Source organism: Marmota monax, unplaced genomic scaffold (assembly GCF_021218885.2).
Source record: "Marmota monax isolate L192 unplaced genomic scaffold, Marmota_monax_Labrador192_F-V1.1 WCK01_AAM20220418_F8-fsc00062, whole genome shotgun sequence".
Taxonomy (NCBI): domain Eukaryota; kingdom Metazoa; phylum Chordata; class Mammalia; order Rodentia; family Sciuridae; genus Marmota; species Marmota monax.
In genome coordinates, this window is record NW_026695221.1 from 9,799,328 (window position 1) to 9,821,720 (window position 22,393).

General features: G+C 36.8%; 2 protein-coding genes across 4 annotated transcripts; one reads left to right on the forward strand and one right to left on the reverse strand.

Moving 5' to 3' along the window:
- The first annotated feature begins 354 nt into the window (after positions 1 to 354).
- Pus3 (pseudouridine synthase 3) lies at positions 355 to 11,331 on the forward strand. Of its 2 annotated transcripts, none has more exons than XM_046432767.2 (4): positions 355 to 378; positions 6,664 to 7,070; positions 7,185 to 7,750; positions 8,482 to 11,331. In XM_046432767.2, the coding sequence occupies exons 2-4, from the start codon at positions 6,696 to 6,698 to the stop codon at positions 8,978 to 8,980; spliced, it is 1,440 nt and encodes a 479-aa protein (XP_046288723.1). In that variant the 5' UTR covers positions 355 to 378; positions 6,664 to 6,695; the 3' UTR covers positions 8,981 to 11,331. The 2 variants fall into 2 exon arrangements, with proteins under 2 accessions (XP_046288723.1, XP_058431247.1); XM_058575264.1 differs by lacking the exon at positions 355 to 378 and adding an exon at positions 3,026 to 3,137.
- On the reverse strand, positions 1,606 to 14,254 carry Hyls1 (HYLS1 centriolar and ciliogenesis associated). Of its 2 annotated transcripts, none has more exons than XM_046432769.2 (4): positions 14,142 to 14,254; positions 11,345 to 11,403; positions 6,035 to 6,157; positions 1,606 to 3,379 (listed from the first exon to the last, which is right to left on the reverse strand). In XM_046432769.2, exons 3-4 carry the CDS (start codon positions 6,046 to 6,048, stop codon positions 2,452 to 2,454), a joined length of 942 nt encoding a protein of 313 aa, XP_046288725.1. In that variant the 5' UTR covers positions 6,049 to 6,157; positions 11,345 to 11,403; positions 14,142 to 14,254; the 3' UTR covers positions 1,606 to 2,451. The 2 variants fall into 2 exon arrangements, with proteins under 2 accessions (XP_046288725.1, XP_046288724.1); XM_046432768.2 differs by having other exon boundaries at positions 14,096 to 14,248.
- Between the last annotated feature and the right edge of the window lie 8,139 nt (positions 14,255 to 22,393).

A 22,393-nucleotide genomic window follows, 5' to 3' on the forward strand; every position in this document is an offset into this window, starting at 1 on the left:
AATACTTTACTTTCTCACGGATAACTATCTGCTAGTTAAAAAGATACAAAATCGGGCCAAAATTTGCAGTCTCAATTTTCGTATAAGGAGAGCAGATATTTGAAATTCACCTCTTATTTACTGTTTTAGCGCAGCACTAGAATTCCTCCTTTTATTCTTGTATACAATAGGCTCCGTATGATGCCTTGTCGGGGTGGAAAAACGGTGGTTGCTTTAAAAATCTTCCCCGGAGGTGATTTTGGGTTTGAGCCGCACCCGGGCCCTAGAACTACATTTCCCACACCCGCGGCGGCACCTCCCATAAGGCCTCAGCCCACATAGGCGGTGAAAAGTGACAGCTTCCGGTCTCGCTGAGGGCGCGCGGCCGACGGCCGGAAGGTGAGCGTGGGTTGTGTGGTGGGTTGCTTTCTGGGTTCTAACCGGGTAGGAGCAAGGGGACGCACAGCTGTAGGGTGTTTTCTCATTTTTGCATTTTCCCATACTCTTCTGGAAGGCGTTGGTGTATAGAAGTGGGACTAGGTTTAGGGTCTTTTTTCGTAAATCTTGTATTTATGGAGTTCCTGGCAGAAAGTCCCATCCGTAGGGGCTTGAGTTTAGAGGGACCGTGGACTCTTTTTTGCACTAGTGGAATTGTTTGCTCAAAAAGTAAACAGAAGTTGGAAGCCCAGTAGTCTGGGATGGGAGGGAGTCGTGGAAATTTTCACGTTATTTGGGGGTTTGCTTTATACACCACACTTGCTTTTAAGTATTAAGTGATCGTCCTCCTTGTCCCCTAATCCTTTGGGCTTTTCTTCGAACTCCCGTTAGATAAAACAACTCCCATTGTTTTATCACGAGGAATGGTGTTTCTGCCATTCCACTTGTTCTTGTTTTCAAGATTAAGATCCCTTTATGAATATCTAAAAGGTATTGAACGCCTGATGGTGGCTATTCATGACAAGCGCACCCAAGAATCTCCTTTATGGTAATTTACGCGCCCCTCCCACTTGTTACATCTGCCTGGGAACTACTATATTTCACTCTCAGAAGGGTGTGGTGTACTGGAAAAAAGCTCTAGACTTAGTCAAAAATTGAGTCTGGGGCTCAAGAACTTTTTTTATCATAAATCTGCTTAATGACCACTTGCCTGTCTAGTTACTTTGGAAACTTTTTGATAAAGGTAAATTACTTTCTCTAAAACATCACCCTATAATTTTTAGTTTTGAAAAACTGAGTTACCTTTAATCCCATTACCCAGAGTTGTTTTAGTTGTTCCCCCACTCACCCCCTGCAGTGCTTTGCTTGTGTATGACTAAGATGCTGCTGTAGGTTTGCTTTACTTGTTTGCATTTTTTCCATTACCTTCTGTGACATTCTAATGTCATAGATATATTCTACCTGTATCTGAGTCACGAAGTGTCTAATAATGGAACTGGGCAAATGTATCATGTAGTCTGAAATATGCAGAATGCGTTTTAGCAGATAGTAGTGGTCAGGGTCATTTTACTATTATTATACATTTTCTTCCTTTCTGCTGTCACCCTTCAGGCCTCAAGTGCTAAAACTGACAACTTCCACATTTTAGATATTCTTCATTGAATAAGAAATAAGAACTAAGTTCCAATATAAGATGAGCACAATTTTTATTTGATCTGAACTCAAAACAGTCCAGATTCACTTTGATATTTAAATCTGATTCCAGGTATACTTTGAAGTTCTATTGAGAGTAGAAATAGTCTTCAAATGACAGGCATAATTCCAAAGAAAATTAAAAAATTATAAAACATAAAATTTTTATAAAAATTATAAAAAGCATGGTATTCCAGAACAATATCTAATTGAAATAATTCCTGAAAACTTGGGTTAGGATACTGTGTCATAATAACTGTTTTAGGGCATCTATTTAAAAGTACCTGTATTTACTAGAATTTAATAATGGGGTTATCTATGCCATTACCCGTCTCCCGTCCTTTAGGACTATAAAGGCAAGTTTCTTTTATTTTTTTGGCTTTTATTTAGATGGTGAGTAAGGTCTAGGGTCTTACTTGGGAATACTTCATAAGGTTCAAGCTCATGAATTTCCAAAATTCTTTGATAAGCTTAATGCCCACCAACTTTAAAAACACATTAGAACACAGCAATCCACACTGCCTCAAGGTAAAAAGGTTATTGAACAGAAATTGGTGCTTACTAAATTGACAAAATACAAAGAAAAGGTAGGTTTTCTTTCTCTAGCATTGATATTCTCATGCAATTGCTGCCCTTGAGTGGTAAATTGAAAGTTAAGTGATGTTTAATACCTATGTGATATAAAGCTATACCTCCCCACCTGGTTTTTCTACCAATGATGGGTGAAGTTTTTATTCTATACAGTGTTCTCTGGGCTTTTCAAGTCGTTTCTATTTAAAAGGAGATACAAAGAAGCAGGTTATCCTAAACAATCCTGTGAAAGGAGAAACAAGAAAAAAGACTTTAAGAAGGAGAAAGAGGGAAGGGAAGCTTCCTGGGCATGACACCATTTGCAAGGTCACAGCGAACACCCCAACGAAGGGCAGATCTTTTCTTCTCAGTTGGTACTAGGTAATTGTTTGGAACATATACATGCTGAGGCTTGGATTGGGGTTCTGCTTGGGAAAGCATGTGTTCTCGGACACCCCAGCGTAACTCCTTCCTATGATCTTCACCAGGTAACCGCATTAAGTCCCAGTCTCTTTTGTACTCAAAATATCGAGCTACCCGGTCTATCTTGCCCCGGTTTCGGTTTAACTGGTCCAGCCTTGGGAGAATAAAGGACTTGGGTCTGCTGGCAACAATCAGATCTTGTTCATAAGCTGGAGGGCCCATTTCTTCTCTTTGAAGATAACAAATGAGCTGATCTTGTGAAATTCCTTGGTACTCATGTGGTAGATTAACATTTTGTGAAGTATCAACTGAGGATTCCCTGTCTTCCTGGAACTGCAGATTCATCAACCTTTGTCTTAAGTCCCAGAGATCCAGATCAGTTTCTCCACCAGATTCTGATTCACTGATAATTGACTCATCTGTCACTAATACTTCTCCTCCTGGCTTTCTACGAAGCACCTTTCTCTTCATTACTGGCTTTCGGAGTCTTTGGGAAGCCTCTGAGACCGTTTCTGATGTGGCATGACTTTCTATCTGTGAGTACTGCAGTTGTACAGGAAAAGCAGGTCGCTTCCCTGGGGTTACTGAAGCTTTACTGTAGGGATCGTACTGGCTACATTGGACTTCTCTCCTGACATCTCCCTCCCCCTGCCCTGCACAGATATGGGTAAATGCGGTAGCAGCTGCTAACATTCGTTCTTCTGGATCCATATTTGCCCATTTTTGTCCATTTGGTCCTACAAGTTCCTCCATTGCTTCCCCTACACTGTAGGACTGTCTGCAAGAGATAATAACATTGGTCAGTCTTCTGATAAATTCCTAGCTCACAAGCTACTCATACTTCCTTATCTCAATTTTATAGTCAAATGGAAAAAGAATGGCTAAGGTAACTATAAATATAATTATAATAAGTAGAGAATTAAACTGTCAGAATAGTTTAGAGGGGCATTAACTCAACTCTAAAGAATCTATTTTCTGCTTTCATTTCTACTAATTCACTCCTGGCTTTCTACTCCCTTGCCATACTTAGTAGCACTTACGACAAGATAAGTGAGTTCTGACATAAGAAAAAGCTTGAGACTATATTTGGGGCATACTGTTTAGTGCATATCATGTAACATGTCTAGTGGATATACTGTGTTCCTGGCATTTAACATTTGTTAATTCATGTAATCCTCACAATCACAGGATTAGTTCTTTTATGTAGATGAGTAACATGAGGTAGAGAAATTCAGTAACTTGCCTAAAGTCACACAGCTAATAAGTAGCAGAGCTGGAATTCTAACTCCAGCAGTCTGGCTTCAGACTGAGTCCTTGCTTTGAGCCCTAAAAGTGACAGAATCTAAAAACCATCAAAAAGCAGTATTGTGCTATTACACTTACACACATATATGTATGTAGGCATAGTACTCCCTGTGCTTCAGTAATTTTAAAGCATCTTCAGTAGCCAAGGTAAATCTGTTCATTCTAGTACCATGCCACAGATAAAACTTTTAGTATTTAAATCAAATGGCCAAGATCCAAGGTAGGTTATCTATTGCCCACTAGTTTTTGTGTCCCACTATTTTTTTTTCAAAATTGAAAAATGGTTTATGATAATTTTAAATAATTTTCCCTTCCTGACCAGGTTTCACTCTCAAAGACGGTTTTTAATTTTTTTCTTTTAGTACTAGGGATTGAACTCAGGGGCACTTAACCATTGAGCCACATCTCCAGTCCTTCTTCGTATTTTATTTAGAGACAAGGTCTCACTAAGTTACTTAGGCCCTCACTAAATTGCTGAGGCTGGTGTTCAACTTGTGATCCTCCTGCCTCAGCCTCCTGAGTCCTGAGACTACAGGCGCCTCACCACTATGCCCAGCTTCAGTTTTAATTTCTCTAGAAATACATATTCACATGTACTTTTTTAATGCTATATAGCAACACAGTTGAAAACTTCTGAAGCTTAAAGGTCATAGCAGTGATCCAGCTATTAACAGCACACATAGTTTTACTTCATTTTGTTTAAAGTTGCATTGAATTCTAATGTATGGACGTTCCATAATTTAGTTGGACCCTTACTGACATGATTTGTTTAGGTTCATGGTAACTTGTTTAATGTTACAGGAGGTTCTGGGGAGTGATGCTGGCCAAATTATATTGTTTACATTGCGTGCAAATATGAATGTGTAACAACAAATCCCATCATTATGCACAACTACAATGCACCAACAATAAATGTGAGAAAAAACTATTGTTACAATGAATATCTTGCAACTTTTAAAATACTGTGTAGGTTAAATTTCTAGACATGGAAGAGGTGGGTCAAAAGATAATGTGTCCAATTTTGATAGCTGTTGTCAAAATATTTAGCTCATCTTTTAAAGAAGCTGTATCAATAATATATTAGATCTTTGTTCTCCAACCTCTCTCCAAAGTGGACTAGCAAACTTTCTCATCCTTACAGTCAGTTCTGTGAGAACTTCTCATATATTTTGAATTTATTTAATGTGAGTAAACCTGAGCTTCTTTTTATATGAAATGGTTGGTCTTTGTCCATTTACCTCTCAGTTGTTGGATTTTTTTTCTTATTGTCTTTTTGTTAAAAGTGACTACATTATTAATGAAGTACTTATATATACTAAAGAAGTTAGACCTTTACCATCATTCCTTTTTTTTTTTTTTTTTTTTGTAGTTGGACACAATACCTTTTCTTTATTTATTTATATGTGGTGCAGAGGATTGAACCCAGCGCCTTGCATGTACTAGGCATACGCTCTACCACTGAGCCACAACCTCAGCCCCCCCATCACATCCATTTTTTTTTTATTAATTGATTGCCTTGCTGGCAATAATTTTTATTTTTATGTAGTCACATATTTTGATTTTCTAGTTTCTTGGTTTTTATAGCATTTTACCTAAAAATGCCTTTTCTTCCTCCAGTATTATAAGAAAAAATTATTCTATGTTGTTACTTCTATTTGTTTCGCTTTTTACTTTTAATCTACTCATCAAAGGGCAGAACCTAGCTTAATTACCAGTCAACTTTTATAATAACCAACCATCAATCAGATTGTATAGGACTGTCCCAATCTTAACCCATTAAATTAAAAATTTTCAAGTCTGACTATTTCAACAAAATTTACACAAATACATTAGATAGGAAGTAATAATCTGCAGCTTATGTATATTAATATTATAGCTATTGTAATTATATAATTAAGTTATATATTATATATTGTGGTTTTATAGGTGTTCCAATATGGTATGACAGAACAAAATGGATTAAGAATGCAGTATATTTGCCCTCAGATTACTGAAATATATAGAAATTTCAGCACTGACATCTAAATTACATCAGACTGACTCTTGTAACTGTGTCAGAGATATAGCAATCTGTTATCAGAATATACATTAAATTTGGCTTAATAAAAGGTCAGTAATGGTTAATTACCTTTTTTCTGCCATGAGGAATGCTTAATGAAAGCAATAGAATCTTGTCTTCAGGTTGTCCTTCCAATGTGAAATGTAATAACTGATAATATTTCTTCAATTAGTCTAGCTTATTTTGTGCCACCTTTAAAATAGAATATTATAGCTGATAAAACATACAAATCACTTATTTTATCTGAAGTACTAGAAACCATTAGAAACTCAGAAGTAGTTGTAAATAGCCCAAGTAAAGAAATCATATTATCAGAAAAGTTGGATAATAATGGGAAATCAACAGAAAATGTCATAGAGAAAAACATATCAGTAATGAGTCTTCAGTCATCTGTTAATGAAGAAAAAAGAAGTGAAATCAATATTTCCCCCAAAATTTTAAATAATTTAAAAAAAAACCTTAATAATAGGTGAATATATTCTCTTTTCCCCTGTCAGGTGGCCAGATACGATGTAAAAGAATAATATCCATGAATAATCAGCCCATAGTAATTAAACCAGTGCTTATATCTCTGGGCAAGCAAAGCCTATGTACTCTTTGGGCATCAAATTAAATCTTAGTTGCTGTTCCACCATAAGGATTGACATCACCAAAGGAACTAGTGCTGACATTGTTTTATCCCTTTGCTCTCTTTTCAGTACTATTTGTTTATTCCTGGGGTCGTCATATCATGGCTGAAAATGACACAGATAGAAACCAGGTTGAGAAACTCCTACAAAGAGTACAAGAATTGGAGCAGGAGGTGCAAAGACTTAAGAAAGAACAGGACAACATTAAAGACTCAACTATTAAAGAAGATTCTTCAGGATCTGGAAAAGCTAAGCGTGCATTTGACTTCAGTGCTCATGGCAAAAGACATGTGGCCCTAAGAATAGCTTATTTGGGCTGGGGATACCAGGGCTTTGCTAGTCAGGAAAACACAAACAATACCATTGAAGAGAAATTATTTGAGGCTTTAACCAAGACTCGACTAGTAGAAAGCAGACAGACTTCCACCTATCACCGGTGTGGGCGAACAGACAAAGGAGTTAGTGCCTTTGGACAGGTAAGGGCCAGTATACTATTTCTCAAAGCAACTAATACCAAGGTATCTAGGTGTACATGGAGTATTGAGATTATCTGTATCTCTAAAACACAGTATATTTTTTTAATTCCATAGGTGATTTCTCTTGACCTACGTTCTCGGTTTCTAAGGGGCAGTGATTCAGAGGACCTTAATTTAAAAGATGAAGCCAATGATGCTGCAAAAGAGATCCGTTACACCCACATTCTCAATCGGGTGCTTCCTCCAGACATCCGTGTACTGGCCTGGGCCCCTGTGGAACCTAGTTTCAGTGCCAGGTTTAGCTGTCTTGAGCGGACTTACCGCTATTTTTTCCCTCGTGCTGATTTAGATATTTTAACAATGAATTTCGCAGCTCAGAAATATGTTGGCACCCATGATTTCAGGAATTTGTGTAAAATGGATGTAGCCAATGGAGTTATTAATTTTCAGAGGACGATTCTGTCTGCTCAAGTACAGCTAGTGAGCCAAAGCATGGGTGAGGAGAGATGGCAAGAACCTTTCCAGTTATGTCAATTTGAAGTGACTGGCCAGGCATTCCTTTATCATCAAGTCCGCTGTATGATGGCTATCCTTTTTCTGATTGGCCAAGGATTGGAGAAGCCAGAGATTATTGATGAATTGCTGAACATAGAGAGAAATCCCCAGAAACCTCAATATAGGTAAGTTAAACCAAACCAAATTAGCATGTCTCCCCCCCCCCTCCCCGCTCCAAGATTGTCTAAATAACCAAGTTACTGATTTTGATTTCAGGAAGCTCTTAATCTAATTTGTAGAATGTTGTGAACATGTGGGAATATATTCTAATTTTCTCATTGTTTTATTCTATTAGTAAGGAAATAGGTATTTGGACCAGGCCCCTTAACTCCTGAATATTCATTCATTCCCACATCTTTTTTGCTTTTGAATTTGTTAATAGGCACTACTATTAGTTTCTGGAGAAATTAAAGCACGAATATTCAAACTGTTTACATTATATCTGGATTATTTTGTATTACTAAATAGTCATGATACTGTACTTTTGAGAACAGGTTGAGGTCAGATAGTAGTAATTCATTCCCAGGCTATAGAAAGCCAAACTAACAAATTTGGATAGTATTGTGAGCTGTTTTGGATTTTACTGTAGTGTCAACTCACCTCATTACTGACATTTACCAAATATAGACCAAATTGATCCATGATTTGTTGCTTTTTTTTTTTTTCTTTTTAAAATTATAATTAAATTTTCAGGATAAGATAATATTGTATTTTCTTAGCTACTAGATCCTCAATATTGATACCTGTAGTCTTCCCTTACTTTTTAGCTAAAGCAAACCTCAGTTTTTAAAAAAAGAACCATTTTTAAAAAGTGGCTGCTATGGATTCTCACACTGTTTCTTCTCTTTTTCTCTAGTATGGCTGTAGAATTTCCTCTAGTCTTATACGACTGTAAGTTTGAAAATATCACGTGGATCTATGATCAGGAGGTTCAGGAGTACAATGTTACTCACCTGCAACAACTATGGGCTAATCATGCTGTGAAAACTCAGATATTATATAGTATGCTACAAGGACTGGACTCTGTTGTATTACCCTATGGGACGGGACCAAAGATGGATGGAGCAATAGAGTGGAGAAACATTAAGCCCTCTATCATAAAGCAGACCAGTGCCTTTGTAGAAGGAGTGAAAATGCGCACATATAGACCCCTCATGGACCGTCCTAAATGCCAAGGTTTGGAATCCCGGATCCAGCATTTTGTACGCAGAGGACGCATTGAACACCCACATTTATTCCATAAAGAAACAAAAGCCAAAAGGGACTGTAATGACACAGTAGAGGAAGAGACTACTGTTTTGGAGAAACCAACCAAGAGGGTCTGTGTAGATGCAGAAATTAAAAGCATCATTTAATCATAGATAACTTGCCAGGACCTAGGAAGCGACAACCAGCTAGTGGTAGGCAGTAGAAATGAAATTTAAAGGAAAAAAAAAAATTCAAGAAGTCTTAATAGTTCTGATTACCAGCTTTTTTAGGGGTAGGGGGCGAAAAAAAGAAAGGAAGTTCTTAAGGAAGTTCTGGCTTAAACAGGAAAAAGTTCAGAGGCTATCATCCCTGTCCAAAAGGATTAAGAGATGAAAGAAGCAAAACTCATTTGTAGCTTGGCATGGTGGCACATACTTGTACACCCAGGAGGAGGCTGAGGCAGAAGGACTGCAAGTTTGAGGCCAGCTTTGGCAATTTGGCAAAAACTTGTATGAAAAAATTTTAAAAATTATAAAGGATTGGGGATATAGTTCAGTGGTAAAGCATCCCAGAGTTCAATTCTCAGTACTAGAAGGGGTAGAGGAAAGAACTGTAATTTATGTACACCTGCAAACCTGTGCCTTGTGTACAAATTCATTAAAACCTGATCCTGTGTTTAGTTCATTTTGCTGCTCTTTTTCAAGATAAATGAAATTTTTACTAATCTGAATTTTCATAGCTTTATTTTATATTTTTAAAATTTTTATTTCTTTTTTAGTTGTAGTTGGACACAATATCTTTATTTTTTTTATGTGGTGCTGAGGAGTGAACCCAGGGCCTTGCACGTGCTAGGCAAGTGCTCTACTGCTGAGCCACAATCCCAGCCCAACAGCTTTATTTTTTAAGACATTAAAAAATATTAAATTTAGTCAGTTAAGAATTAGATAAATTGGTTTAGTGCTAGTGATTATTTTTAGAAATTTACTTACTTAAATATGGCACAAGACCTTTTTCTATGAGGCATATAAATCTAGTGTAGAAGTTGCCAAACTTTTTTTGGGGAGGATGGCAGAGTAAATACTACTTTAGGCTCTATGAGACACAAATGGTCTGTTCTATATTCTTTTCAACAAGTCTTAAATGTAAAAAACACTTGCTCTATCTATTAGTCTTTATTATTTTAATTAGTGCATTATATATATAAATGGGATTCATTGTGGTATAGTCTTACATAAACATAGCATAATTTGGTAGATTTAATTCCCCAGTACTTCCCAAATCCCTCCAGGGGGAGTGGGGGGAGGGAAAGGAAAGGTAATGAGATTGGTTACATTATGTAATGTGCATGTACTAATATGGCATAATGAATCTCACTATTATGTATAAATCTTATGTACCAATAAAAAATAAATTTAAAGAGAAAACATTCAAGATAAATTTTGCAGAACATGTGGGAATCAGTTAAAGTTAGGATAAAGAACCAGAGCTTTATGTCTTAACTCAGAAGATGCAATCTGTATAAAGTTAGAGATTATAGCATATATATTCAGGAAACTGTACCTCAGTATGGCAAAAACATGGTTTAGAAAGGCAGGCATCGGTCATATCTGTAGACCTTTGTAGGCCTTCCTTAAAAATCTTAGATTGGGGGAAAAAAAAATAAAGCTAGACAGATCTATGTAGCAAAAGCACTGCTCTAGGTATACTGTGAATTGAAAAAAGGCAAGACTGAGGCTAGAGAGACCAGTGAGGCTACTGGAATAATTGAGGCAACAGATGACAGAATACATCTGTATTAGGAGTAATAAGGGATGGAAAGAAGATAAATTTGAGGTTAAAAAGGCAGCAGTAGGACTCTGAATGAATGTAGTGTTAAAAAGTAGGAAGGCTTTTAGGATAGTGTTGTAGGTTCAGATCTGAACAAAAGAGTAGCTGGTATTACTACACACTGAGATAAGAAAATGAAGTGGGGCTTTGTTCTCAAAACATTGTTAAGTGACCCTTAAAATATTATAACTGCTGGTTAATATATGAAACACATGGGGCCATTAGAAATAATACTGATATGTACATAGAACTGACTTCATTAGTGCTACAGAAGCTCAATAGGAGGTGTATTACAGAAATAAGACTACTGAAAAAGTTCTGGGGTTAAGAAATAAAATAGCCTAAGAAAAGTGAGATGATCCTGTGGAACTATCAAGTGAGGAGGTACATTGTGATGGACTTGCATCCTAGCAGAGAAGGAACCAGAATGTATTTACATTTTAAAATGGCAAGATAGTAATACAGAATAAATTTATTTAAAATAGCCAACTGTATGATCTATGTCTTCTGGATATTGAATCTCTGTCAATTTGGGGGATCTGATGAACCAACACTTCACAATGATCTGAATGTTCCTAAAATATTATTCCTTTGCCATTTAATTTTGATGTAAAGATCTTGTTTTTAGTGTAATCACTGAGCATGGTAGACTACCCTTACTTAAACATATAAAAACAAATCGATTACTTTTTTCCGTTTCTTACCTTATTTCAAATGTACCTTGATTGGCATTATTATTCACGTTAACAACAACAACAAAAACCTAGAAAAGGAAAAGAGAGTTTAAATCATTCCTCATCTTAAAAAAAAAAAAAAGACTCTAAAACCATGATATGTAATGACAAAAAGCACTAGCTAAAAGTTATATGCTAGGAGATTATATAGAAGCAAAGAGAGAATCAGGATCAGATTTTAAGTAAAATCGTTTCAAGATTGACCAGATTATATTATAAAATATGGAAATGTAATTATTTACTAACCTCATTTTAGATAGTGACCACAGGAAAAAGTCAGGACAGTCATAACAGATGGAGCAAATGAAAGGCCCCCAAATGTACCTTTGCCAAATTACTTGTTATTGGAGGTAGTGTTTGTACAAAATCAAATCTGATCCATAGAAAGGACTCACTGAGTGTCAGAAGAAAGCAAACTATGAATTAGATTTACTTTATCTGTTTTTAGAATGGAAAGAATTATATCAAAAGTTCTTGAGTTTAAATGAGATAATCCTTAGTGATTTGTGGGACCCTGGACTGGGAGGATTTCTGATACTAAAGCCAGGAGATTTTTTAAAAGATGGCATATGTAACTGTATTATGTGTGTTTTCTTTGTGTTTAAATTACATCACATTCATTTGTCATCGAACATGTGAAGATAGATGTTTGCAAACACTGAGATGCTAACTTTAAAAAAGTCCACAGGTCATCAGTTTTTTCTAATATTAAGACACAGCAATCTTTTCTATTAGAGGGGAAACTTGCTAGAGCAACTTATATTTTGTAGATAAATAGGATAGTTTTGACCAAAATATCTAACAATGTATTTTTTTCAAAAATCTCAAGTGACTCACTGTCCCAGATTTAGCTAGTTAAAATTGAAAGGATTTTACAAGAGGAAGGATTTTAAATGCAGATAGGGAAGCTGAGTCCATAGATTCTAAGCATTATAAGGAGTCTACCGCAGAGTTATAACAAAATTCCTCTACCACAGGGGAGGTAAGCAGACAACTTAAAAGAATGAAAGTATTAAAACACCCTATCTTAAAGCAAATACCACCATAATAAGGTCAAAGAGACAACAAACTGAGGAAAGTACTTGTAATATGTTTAAAATCAATAATTAAAATTATTAAAAAGTACACATATCAGTAAAATAATGGGGAAAAGGTATTTGCCAAAAAAATTATGACTAAAACACAATGTTTAACCTCGTTAATAATGCACGTTAAGATATCTTTTTAGACTGGTAAGTCGTCCCCCCCCCCCCCCGCCCCGCCCCAATATTCAGTGCTGATGAGTGTGAAGAAATAATCACTTCAAAATTAATTAATTCTCAGCTGGGGTTGTAGTTTAGCGGTAGAGCGCTGGCCTAGCACATGTGAGGCCCTGGGTTTGATCCTCACACCACATAAAAATAAATAAAATAAAGGTATTGTGTCCAACTGCAACTAAAAAAAAACAACTTAAAAAAACCCTAATCTGCTTTCAGCAATTTATTCTAAGTTAACACTGGATAAAAATGCAAACCTGTATATGTACAAGCGACCAGTAACACACTATTTTATGATCATGAAGAAATTGGAAACATAAACATCATTAGGGGACTGGCTAAATATATGGTACAATACAGCCGTACTATTCATTCATTAAAAATGGTAATGCACATCTACAATGGCATAGAAACATGTTCTGAATAAGGCATTGACTGAATAAGACATAATCTATGTATTCATCGTAACCAAAGCAATGACATTTCAATAAGGATAATCATGTAAATATAATGAAATAGAGTTTTTTATTTGATGATTATTTGTGGCTGGTGGACTTATTTTCTTTCTCATCTATGTGTACTTAATATTGCTTATTTATTTCTAAAAACATGTACATATACAAGTCTACATTTCTGTCTGATGTATCTCCTTAGAATAAATTCCTGGAAGTGGACTATGTTTTAGAAATTATGGTACAACGTAAATACTAAATCAAGATGATAAAACTGCCCTCTAGTAAAATCAATTACCCCTAACATAGGGAGTATGGAGGGGGTGAGGTGGGGTGGGGCTTATTTTTTCACTCTTACAGCGCTGGATATTGAAAAATCTTACCAATTGAAAAGGATATGTAGTTTCTTTAAAATTTGCATTATTAATTATATGTAATTTTACAGTAAGAAAGGGTTTATTTTCATTTTGGGATAAGACTACGTCCTAACTCATTAGGCAAACACCTCTCTGATATGGTCAGATCCAGAAGTCCACAAAAAGTGTAACTCGACGGTAAGAAGATCTGTCAGCTCTTTATTTTTTTAATTATTTTTATTTTTTTCTGTCTGCTCTTTAGAACAACAAAGACAACAGTCGAAACCAGCTGGCCGGGAGGGGCTCCAGGAGCTCGGTTCCTTCCCAGGAGAAAGGAACCACCTCCCCCAGGGCTCGGTGCACTAGCTCACAGGCGACCGACCGAAGGGCGGGCAGCTTCGCACGATCAGCAGGCACACTTTGTGACCTGGAGGGCCTGCAGTCGCCCTGTGCACTGAACAGTACGGCTTACAGCGCCTTAGGAAACACACAATTAGGATTCGTTAAGAACGCCAGGCTATCGGACCGCGCTCCAGGAAAAGGGGAGGGAATCTGCAATTCCGCAGGAGTCTAATAGAGGAAAAAGAAGCACTGGCTCCAGCAGTAGCGGGAGAGCATCCCCCAGCCCCTATGGCTCTCAGCCTCGGCCCAGCTCACCCGCCTCACCGACGTCCGAAAGTTGCCCAGCCTCGGGCTGCCCTACCAGATGAGCCCCGCAGATTTCGGTTAGTGCTCCGGTCTCGCGCACGCGTACTATCCGCCCACGCACCCACCTAGCCGTTAACCGTCTGGCTTTGGAGGTTTAAACCCCGGGAGCGAAACTGCGCCCTCCGCCCCGCCTACCAGCTCTCTTATTGGCCTTGAGGACGATTCGTACTCCATATCTGCCTTATGATTGGTGCATATTTTCTCTCGGCCCTCTAGCACAGGCGCGAGGAAGCCCGGGATCTGGGGCAGTGGAATTAACTGCTGTCCTGATCCGATAGGTTGAGGCTGGTTTTCAGCAATCGTTTCCGCTTCACCTTATCAAGTATTTAGTTTGGCGGTAAGGTTAGGTCCCGGAAAAAGGAGAGGACTCTCAATTCTCGATTAATGGCGATGTAGCTGGGTTTTTTGGGGGGAGAGGCTGACCTAATCTGTCCAACTCGGTGGGATCGGTTTACACCCTTGCCAACTCTTAACGGCCAGAGGGTTGCAGAGCACTTTTGGCACCACTTCAGGCAATTCTGCTTTGTTTCAGATGTTCCACCCCGGGGTCTGATATGTCCACCTCCTGTATAAAGACTGTGGGAGCCCATTGCTGTGTCTCCAACCACATTTCCTACTGTCACTCTTCCACAGTGCTCCAACCACTGACTTTCTTGCTGAACGTAACACTTTTTTTTTTCTATACACTTCACATGGTCTTACTCCCCTGCCCCAAAATATATTTAAAATGACCGACGTTTTAATTTTTTTTTTTCTTTTGTATATGTACCAGCAAGTAAAAGGCTGGTGCTTTGAGGATTGCTGAGGATGAGATCTGGTTAAGAAAGAATTCCCTATAGTTCAATATTTTAGTCACTGCCGTGCAGCCAATCTAAACAACTTTTCTTTCAAATCCTGATGGTTGTATTTTCCATCTTATACAAACAAGCAATTCAGGTTCTCAAGTTCAATTTTTGCAATTCAGGATTCAGTGGATGGGGAACATAATGTTTTATTCCTTTTATCCAAACACTTTCTATTACCTCTTAGTCTCCCGGCTTTGTCTCGGCCTTGCACTAACTTCTAAAGCACATTCGGAATTTGGAGGAAGGAAATAGAATGAACGAAACAGAAAAGAGAAGTAGGTTGTGGAGATTTGAGTGAACTTACTCCATTTTGCAAAATCTCATTCTTTTCTTTGCTCAGGTTTGGTCATTTTATACCTGAGTGACTTTTTCCTTGGCAGGGAATCTCCAGTGAATGTGTCTTAGAAACAGGGAGTAGATGGAATCATTTTTTTACCCATTGCTTTGGACATACTCCTTACCCTGACCTGCCCCTCTTAGTTTCTTGTTATCATATATATTAATTTTTGACCTTGAAACTCTTTTAATAATACTTTGAAAGATCTACTCCTGTTATATTTCAGATTTTAAGTGTATCTCGTGTTCTATCCAACCCTGTTTTTTTGGTGCATAACTTAAATTTACCTAGATATGATCACCACTGTTTTCTGAAGTTCACTAGACTCAGACCAGGAAGCATTAATCAAGGTGATCTAAAATGTAGTGTATGAAAGAAAATCCTGTGCTTGGAAACCAAATCTCGTCTTTTTTTAAAAGTTATCAAGGAAAGTTTCAAGCATTTTATAGTGAAGCCCAATGAACTCCATACCAGCTCTAGCAATGTTAATTCGTAATTTATTGCTTCCATATTATGTGTATACTTGTTGTTCTGAAGCAAATATCAGCCACCCCAAATTTATTTTAGTATAACAAAGCATAGCTGTAATACTATAATCACACCTAAAGTATTTAGTGTATTTACTTAATATCAAGTATCCACTGTTTAATTATCCACTTCTTTCTCTCTTATAATTTGCTTCCTTGAACTAGGATCCAGTCAAATTCACACATTGTGATTTTGTGATTGTTGTTAGTCTTTTAAGTTTTTTTTAATTCTATAAATTAAATTAAATATTTTCCATCTTATACAAATAAGCAGTTCACGTTCTCAAGTTCAATTTTTGCAATTCAGGATTCAGTGGATGGGGAACATAATGTTTTATTATGTTCACTTTTATCTCCCTTGCAATTTGTTAAAGGACCAAGTTGTTGCTTCTATGAAGTTTCCCATATCTATATTTTGCTGATTACATCTAAGTGGCATAGTTTAACATGATTTCCTTACCTTTTGATGTATAACACAGCACTCTTTTATGTGCCTTGCCCATCAGGTATAATTGATTTATTAACCCATCAGCATCTTTATGGTTTCAAATATTTCAACTAGTTGTGTGCTTAAACTGACCACTCCTTTATGACAGCTTTTCTTACCTCACACTTTGTTGACATTTTTAAACTCCTTCAATGTTAGTTATCTTGTTTCACTAATTATATCCTATATCTAACATTTTAAATTCTTTCCTCCTTAAGTATTCCTTGAACTGGGGAACACCAGTAATGATGTGAAGAATAACAAAATAAAAATAAACAACTTTCCCTTGATAACTGGTGCTGCCTCCTGTTACCCTTCTTGTCCATCTTCTCTTCCCTATTGCCATTGCTCCTTAAGTCCCTCATTCTGAATTCTACCTTATCAGTAGATTAAAAGTGTACATTCAAAGGTCATCAGCATTCTTAATAGTCAACTCAATTGTCTTATTAGTCAGTCCTATTTTTTTTTTACTTTTAAAAGAGTATGTAGGGCTGGGGTTGTGGTTCAGTGGTAGAGTGCTTACCTAGCATGTGTGAGGCGCTGGGTTCAATCCTCAGCACCACACAAAAATAAATAAAGGTATTGTGTCCAACTACAACTCTCTCTCTCTCTCTCTCTCTCTCTCTCTCTCTCTCTATATATATATATATATATATATATATATATTAAAAGTATGTAATAATTGATTCAACAAATATTAAAATGTTATATGTTAGGTACAGTGGTGTGTCTTGATGATTTGATAATTAAAAAAAAAAGACATAACCTCTGCCCTTATGAAGCTTCTTGTCAGGAGAAATTGACATTGATCAAACAATCACAAAGTATTGTAAAATTACAACTGTGATTAGTCAGTGCTAAGGAGAGGCAAGAATTCAACAAGAACTTCTAATAATAGGGAGATTTGGCACAGTATCACTAAACCAAGAACTGAAAGATAAGTAGGCAAAAGGATGTAGAGGGTAGAGATGGGAGTGAAAGGCATTTCCTAGGTAGAGGGGAAAAGCATATGCAGAGGTCTATGTGAGTAGAAGCTTAGAAGAGTCAAGAAACTGAAAGAGGACTAGCAAAACAAAACAAAATACAGATGGTAGTAATGAGACTAAGAAGTAGGCAGGGACCAAATCATGCAGGTCAAGTAGGCCAAGGCAAGGAATTTGATCTTAACCCCAAGAGCTAAGAAAGCAAGCATTTTAAACAAAATTGGGTGTTTGTTATATAGTCAGGTTTGCATTTGAAATGATCATCTTGTCTACATGGAGGAGAGCAAGATTATATGTAAAGTCCAAATGGGAGGTAGTTGCATGTACAAGATGGAAGGTGGTGGTATCTTAGGCTAAGATTGTAATAGCCAGAGATGTTAAGAAAGCTAAGAATGACTTGATGAGGATTGGTTGGGGTTGAGGTATAAGAGACAGGTCATGGATTATTCATAGTTTTCTGGTTTGTGCAGCGGGATGCTATTTTCAGAGATAAGGAAGACTGGAAGAAGACCACATTATATGAGGCAGCGTTTGATTCTGAGCATGTTGAATTTGAGATGGCCTTGGTGAAAATAAGGGTAGACAATTGGAAATCTGAGTGTGTAGCTTAGGGAAAACTAAGGTGAAAAGCCAGGTAATATGGGCATGTGACTCATTTGCATATGAGTAGATGATAGCCAAGGTAATGATGAGAATGAGGTCTCTCATTGAGGGAATACAGAATGAAAAAAAGGCAGCTGTGCTTGCTCACTGCTCTCTCCTTGAAATGCTCCCATCTGAAACACCCTTCCTTGGCTCTCCACCCACTTCTCTTCTGCCTCTGAACTCTTGCTGTTTCCCCAAGGATCAGTCCTTTTATTAAAACCTTGAAGACTTTAGTAGTTTTGCTGCTTTCATTCTCCATTTTATGTAGGGTAATTTCAAAATCTGTATTTCCAATTCTTGGCTCTCCCCTGAGTTTCTAAAATCTTAGATGTGTACTGAAATTTCTATTTGGATATCTTTTCATCTTCTCAAATCCAACATCCTGAAATATTTATTACTCTTTTTTCCTTTGGATTCTCATTTGTGATTCTGCTACTTCTATCCATGATATTATTTTCTCACATTCCTAATACTTAAGAAATGATTGTGTTTTGTTTTTTGTTTTTACTCTCTCATTTCTATATATTTAATAAGCTTTAAGTTTTGTCAGTTGTTCCCTAGTAAATTATCCTTTATTTACTAGTTCACCTCTAATTATTTTGCTTTTGAACTCTTTAAGTAAAACATTAATGATATGGGGAGATATGACTTTCAAAAGACAAAATCAAAACAAATTAAAGAGCTAATTAACTTTTGTGATTCCAGAATTAGACAACTCCTTATTTTTAAAAATAGATAGAAAAAGGCTGAAGAAAGCAGAAACAGGGAACAAAAATGGATTGCCATTTCCTTATAAGGTTAAAGCAAAAGGGACATCCTTAGAATTCTGGCCCAAGTGAACTGGGTCCTTTCTGATTGATTGCTTTGAATCCTCTTTTTTTTTTTTGCTACCTGACTCTTTTCAGAGTTTGGTTTAATTATAGGACACCTAACACCAGTAACTCTATTTGTTCTCGTGTGCTGGACTTCCATAGATTATTTAACATAGTAAAGAGTACAAGCTTATTTTATAGAGTTATATTGTTATATATTGTTTATTTAAATTTTGGCTCCTTCATTCCCTACTTGTGTGATACGGGCTAGTTATTGGCCTTTTAAAAAAATATTTTTATTTGTTCTTTTTAGTTGTGCATGACAGCAGAGTATAATTTGACATACTTATACAAACATGGAGTATATCTTATTCTAATTAGGATCCCAGTCTTGTGGTTGTACATGATGTAGCAACTCACAGTGGTATATTTATATATGTACATAGGAAAGTTAAATCAAATTAATTCTACTCTCTTTCCTATTTCTTGTCCCCCAATCCTTCATTTCCCTTTGTCTAATCTACTGAACTTCTATTATTTCCCTCCCACCCTTGTTGTGTGTTAGCATTTACATATTTGAAAGAATATTTGACCTTTGGTTTTTTGGGATTGGCTTATTTTGCTTAGCATAATAGTCTCCAGATCCATCCATTTTCTAGCAAATGGCATGAAGTAATTCTTTTTATGGCTGAGTAATATTCCATTGTGTATATATATCACATTTTCTTTATCCATTCATCTTTTGTACTTAAGCTGTCCTTAGGTACTTAGGTTGGTTCTTTTCTGACTAAATTCTCTTATTTACAGAACAGAGATGATAATTGTGATTTTGTGATTTATAACAAGCATGCTCTGTCTCTCTAGATAAACACATATCATATCACATATACTTAGTTTTTATCTCATTTCCTAGCACAGAGGCCTTAAACCTCTGGAATATTTGGAATGATGAATGTCTTTGAATGATAGTGAGACGACTAGTTGCTGGCAGCTGCTATATGGCCTCAGGATGGTAGTTGGTTGCCAGAAAGTCCATGGCATGGTTAGTGGATTGGTACTTCCAGCCCCACTCCCTGCCTTCTGGAGAGGGGAGAGAGGCCCTGCTCTGTTTGATCACTAAGGCCTGTTGTATCATCAATCTTGCCTTCCTAATGAAACCTCTATAAAAATCCAAGAATTGAGTTTGAAGAGCTTCTGGATAGCTGAACATCTGGATGTTCCTGGAAGGTGGCAACCCAGGAGAAGGAATGAATGCTCCATGCCCTTTTTACTATATGCTTTGTTCTATGCATCTCTTCCATCTGGCTATTCATTGCTATCATTTGTAATAAACAAGTAAGCATAAGTGTTTTTCTATGTCTGTGAGCCATGTTAGCAAATTAGCTGAACAAAAGAAGGGGGATTTGGAAACCCCAATTTAAGACTGGCGGATCAGACTACCGTAACTTGTGACTGGCATCTAAAGTAGGGAGCAATCTTGGGGAACTGAGTTCTTTATCTGTGTAATATTACCCTATCTCCAGGTAGAGAGTGTCAGAATTGAATCAGAGGACACCCAGCTAAGTATCTTCTATAGATTTGGTTGCTTAGTTATGAGGAAACAAACCCCATACCTCTGGCATCAGAAGTGTTGTGTTGAGTGGTAAGTGAGCTAAAGGGGTTTGTTTTTCTCTTTTACACAATAATCCAACTTTAAAATGGCTATGGTAAGCATTAAATGGGAAAATGCATGTTAGTGCAGTATAAACAAAGTAATTACTCCATACATCATAGATATTATATAGTATTGTTATTCTTAATTTTTATTCTCATCTACATCGTTATTACCAGTTGAGTCTTCCTAAAACATTAATCAAGACATTAATCTGTTTAAGCCGCTGCAGTGATTTCTCTTTGCAAGAGTAAATTCAGCGCCCTTGGGCCCTGCACAATCTGGACCCATCCTGCCTTTTCAGCCTTGTTTCCCAGTTCTTTGGACTCCAGTTCTATTCCAGTGAGCTTTACTCTTCAGTCTTCAAAGTCACTTGGCTTACTTAACTCCTGATTCCATACTGCCTTCTCTATGCTAGATCATATTCTTATGTCCTCCCAAATCACATGCCTCCTGAAAGAATACTCAGGTACAATCTACCTCTTTCACCAAGTTATCCATAAATACTCTTCAGCTTCTGGAATCTGATCCTCTCTGAAATTCCTGTATTACTTCCTTTATTTCTAAAAGATCTAAAACACCTAGAATGAGAATATTATTAATCTGTTTAGTCTTACCTTTTTATAACAAGATGCTCATTCTTTTCAAGTCTGACTTTCTGATGCTTCATAACATGAACCCTTCCCCAGTTCACTCACCCATCACATGTTTGCTATAATGATGATGATGATGATGATGGTGATGTACATTTCCACTGAGAAGCAGATAGAGCCTTCTCTATTTTTTTCTTCTTTCCGAGAAACCACAAAGGCAGTGTGTTGTGAGGGCAGTAGCAAAGGATCAGGCATCAGGAGACTACAGTTCTTGTCTCAGAAATTTGCTATCCTAATTTGAACAGTTGGTCTCTGTGTTTCAGTTACTTTACCTGTAAAATAAAGATTTAATGAAATGTTGTTAATTACTTTCAGCTCTAAAATCCATTCAGTTTTTAATCAGTTGTTTAAGGACCAACTCAAGTATGTTATTCCCAGTCATTCTTATTTACATACTAAACACTGTACTTCTATTTAGTGTCACTGCTTTTCAAGTGCATGTACCTTCTCAAGACTATTAAGCTCTTTGAGGGTAGCATATGTCTTATATTTATTGTTCTTTTTTATAAATACAGCAATGGGATGAGACCCACTTTTTAAAAAATTTTTTAATATTTATTTTTCAGTTTTTGGCGGGCACAACAACTTTGTATGTGGTGCTGAGGATAGAACCCGGGCCATATGCATGCCAGGTGAGCGCGCTACCACTTGAGCCATATCCCCAGCCCATATTTATTGTTCTTTACAACACTGAGTATTGCTGATCAAGTATGTTTAAAATTAATTTCATTTTCTATAACTTTAGCTTAGCCCCCAGGAGCTGAAAGGGACCTAAAAATCTATCTTTATATCAGAATACTTAATTACTTTTTTTTCCACTTAGTAGCAAAGTCCCTGTCCTGAAATTATTAATATTCAATGAGATGTCCCAAGAAGGAAAGACAGATATAATATTGATCTAGAGTGAAGTATGTTGATCTTGTGAATCAAACCTTCTCAACTGCAATACTATTGACATTTTTGGCCTGGGAACTCTTTAAGTAGAACTGTCCCATGCATTGTAGGTCTTATGTCCAAGACCTCTATCCACTATATATAACAGCATTCTCCCAATCAGGAAAATAAAAATGTTTTCAGAAATCACTAAATGTCTTTTGTAGGGACAAAAAACACTCCCATTTGAGAATCATCTGTTGCAAATAAAAGAGAAGACTAGACACCATAGATGACAAATTAGGTTTTCTTTACACCATATTTTTTTCAGGTATACCTGTTAACTTTTTAGAACAAGCTAATTAAGAGTTGAATAGGTATTGCATGGACAGGAAAGAAAATCCCAGAATATTTCTGTGCCCACAGTTCAGGAA

Bases quoted from the DNA above. Each gene is read 5' to 3' on its own strand.
- Pus3 (XM_046432767.2), top strand. From the start codon at position 6,696: ATGGCTGAAAATGACACAGATAGAAACCAGGTTGAGAAACTCCTACAA. The intron at 7,071-7,184 runs GTAAGGGCCAGT...TTAATTCCATAG, and splicing joins GAGTTAGTGCCTTTGGACAG to GTGATTTCTCTTGACCTACG. The intron at 7,751-8,481 runs GTAAGTTAAACC...CTTTTTCTCTAG, and splicing joins CCCCAGAAACCTCAATATAG to TATGGCTGTAGAATTTCCTC.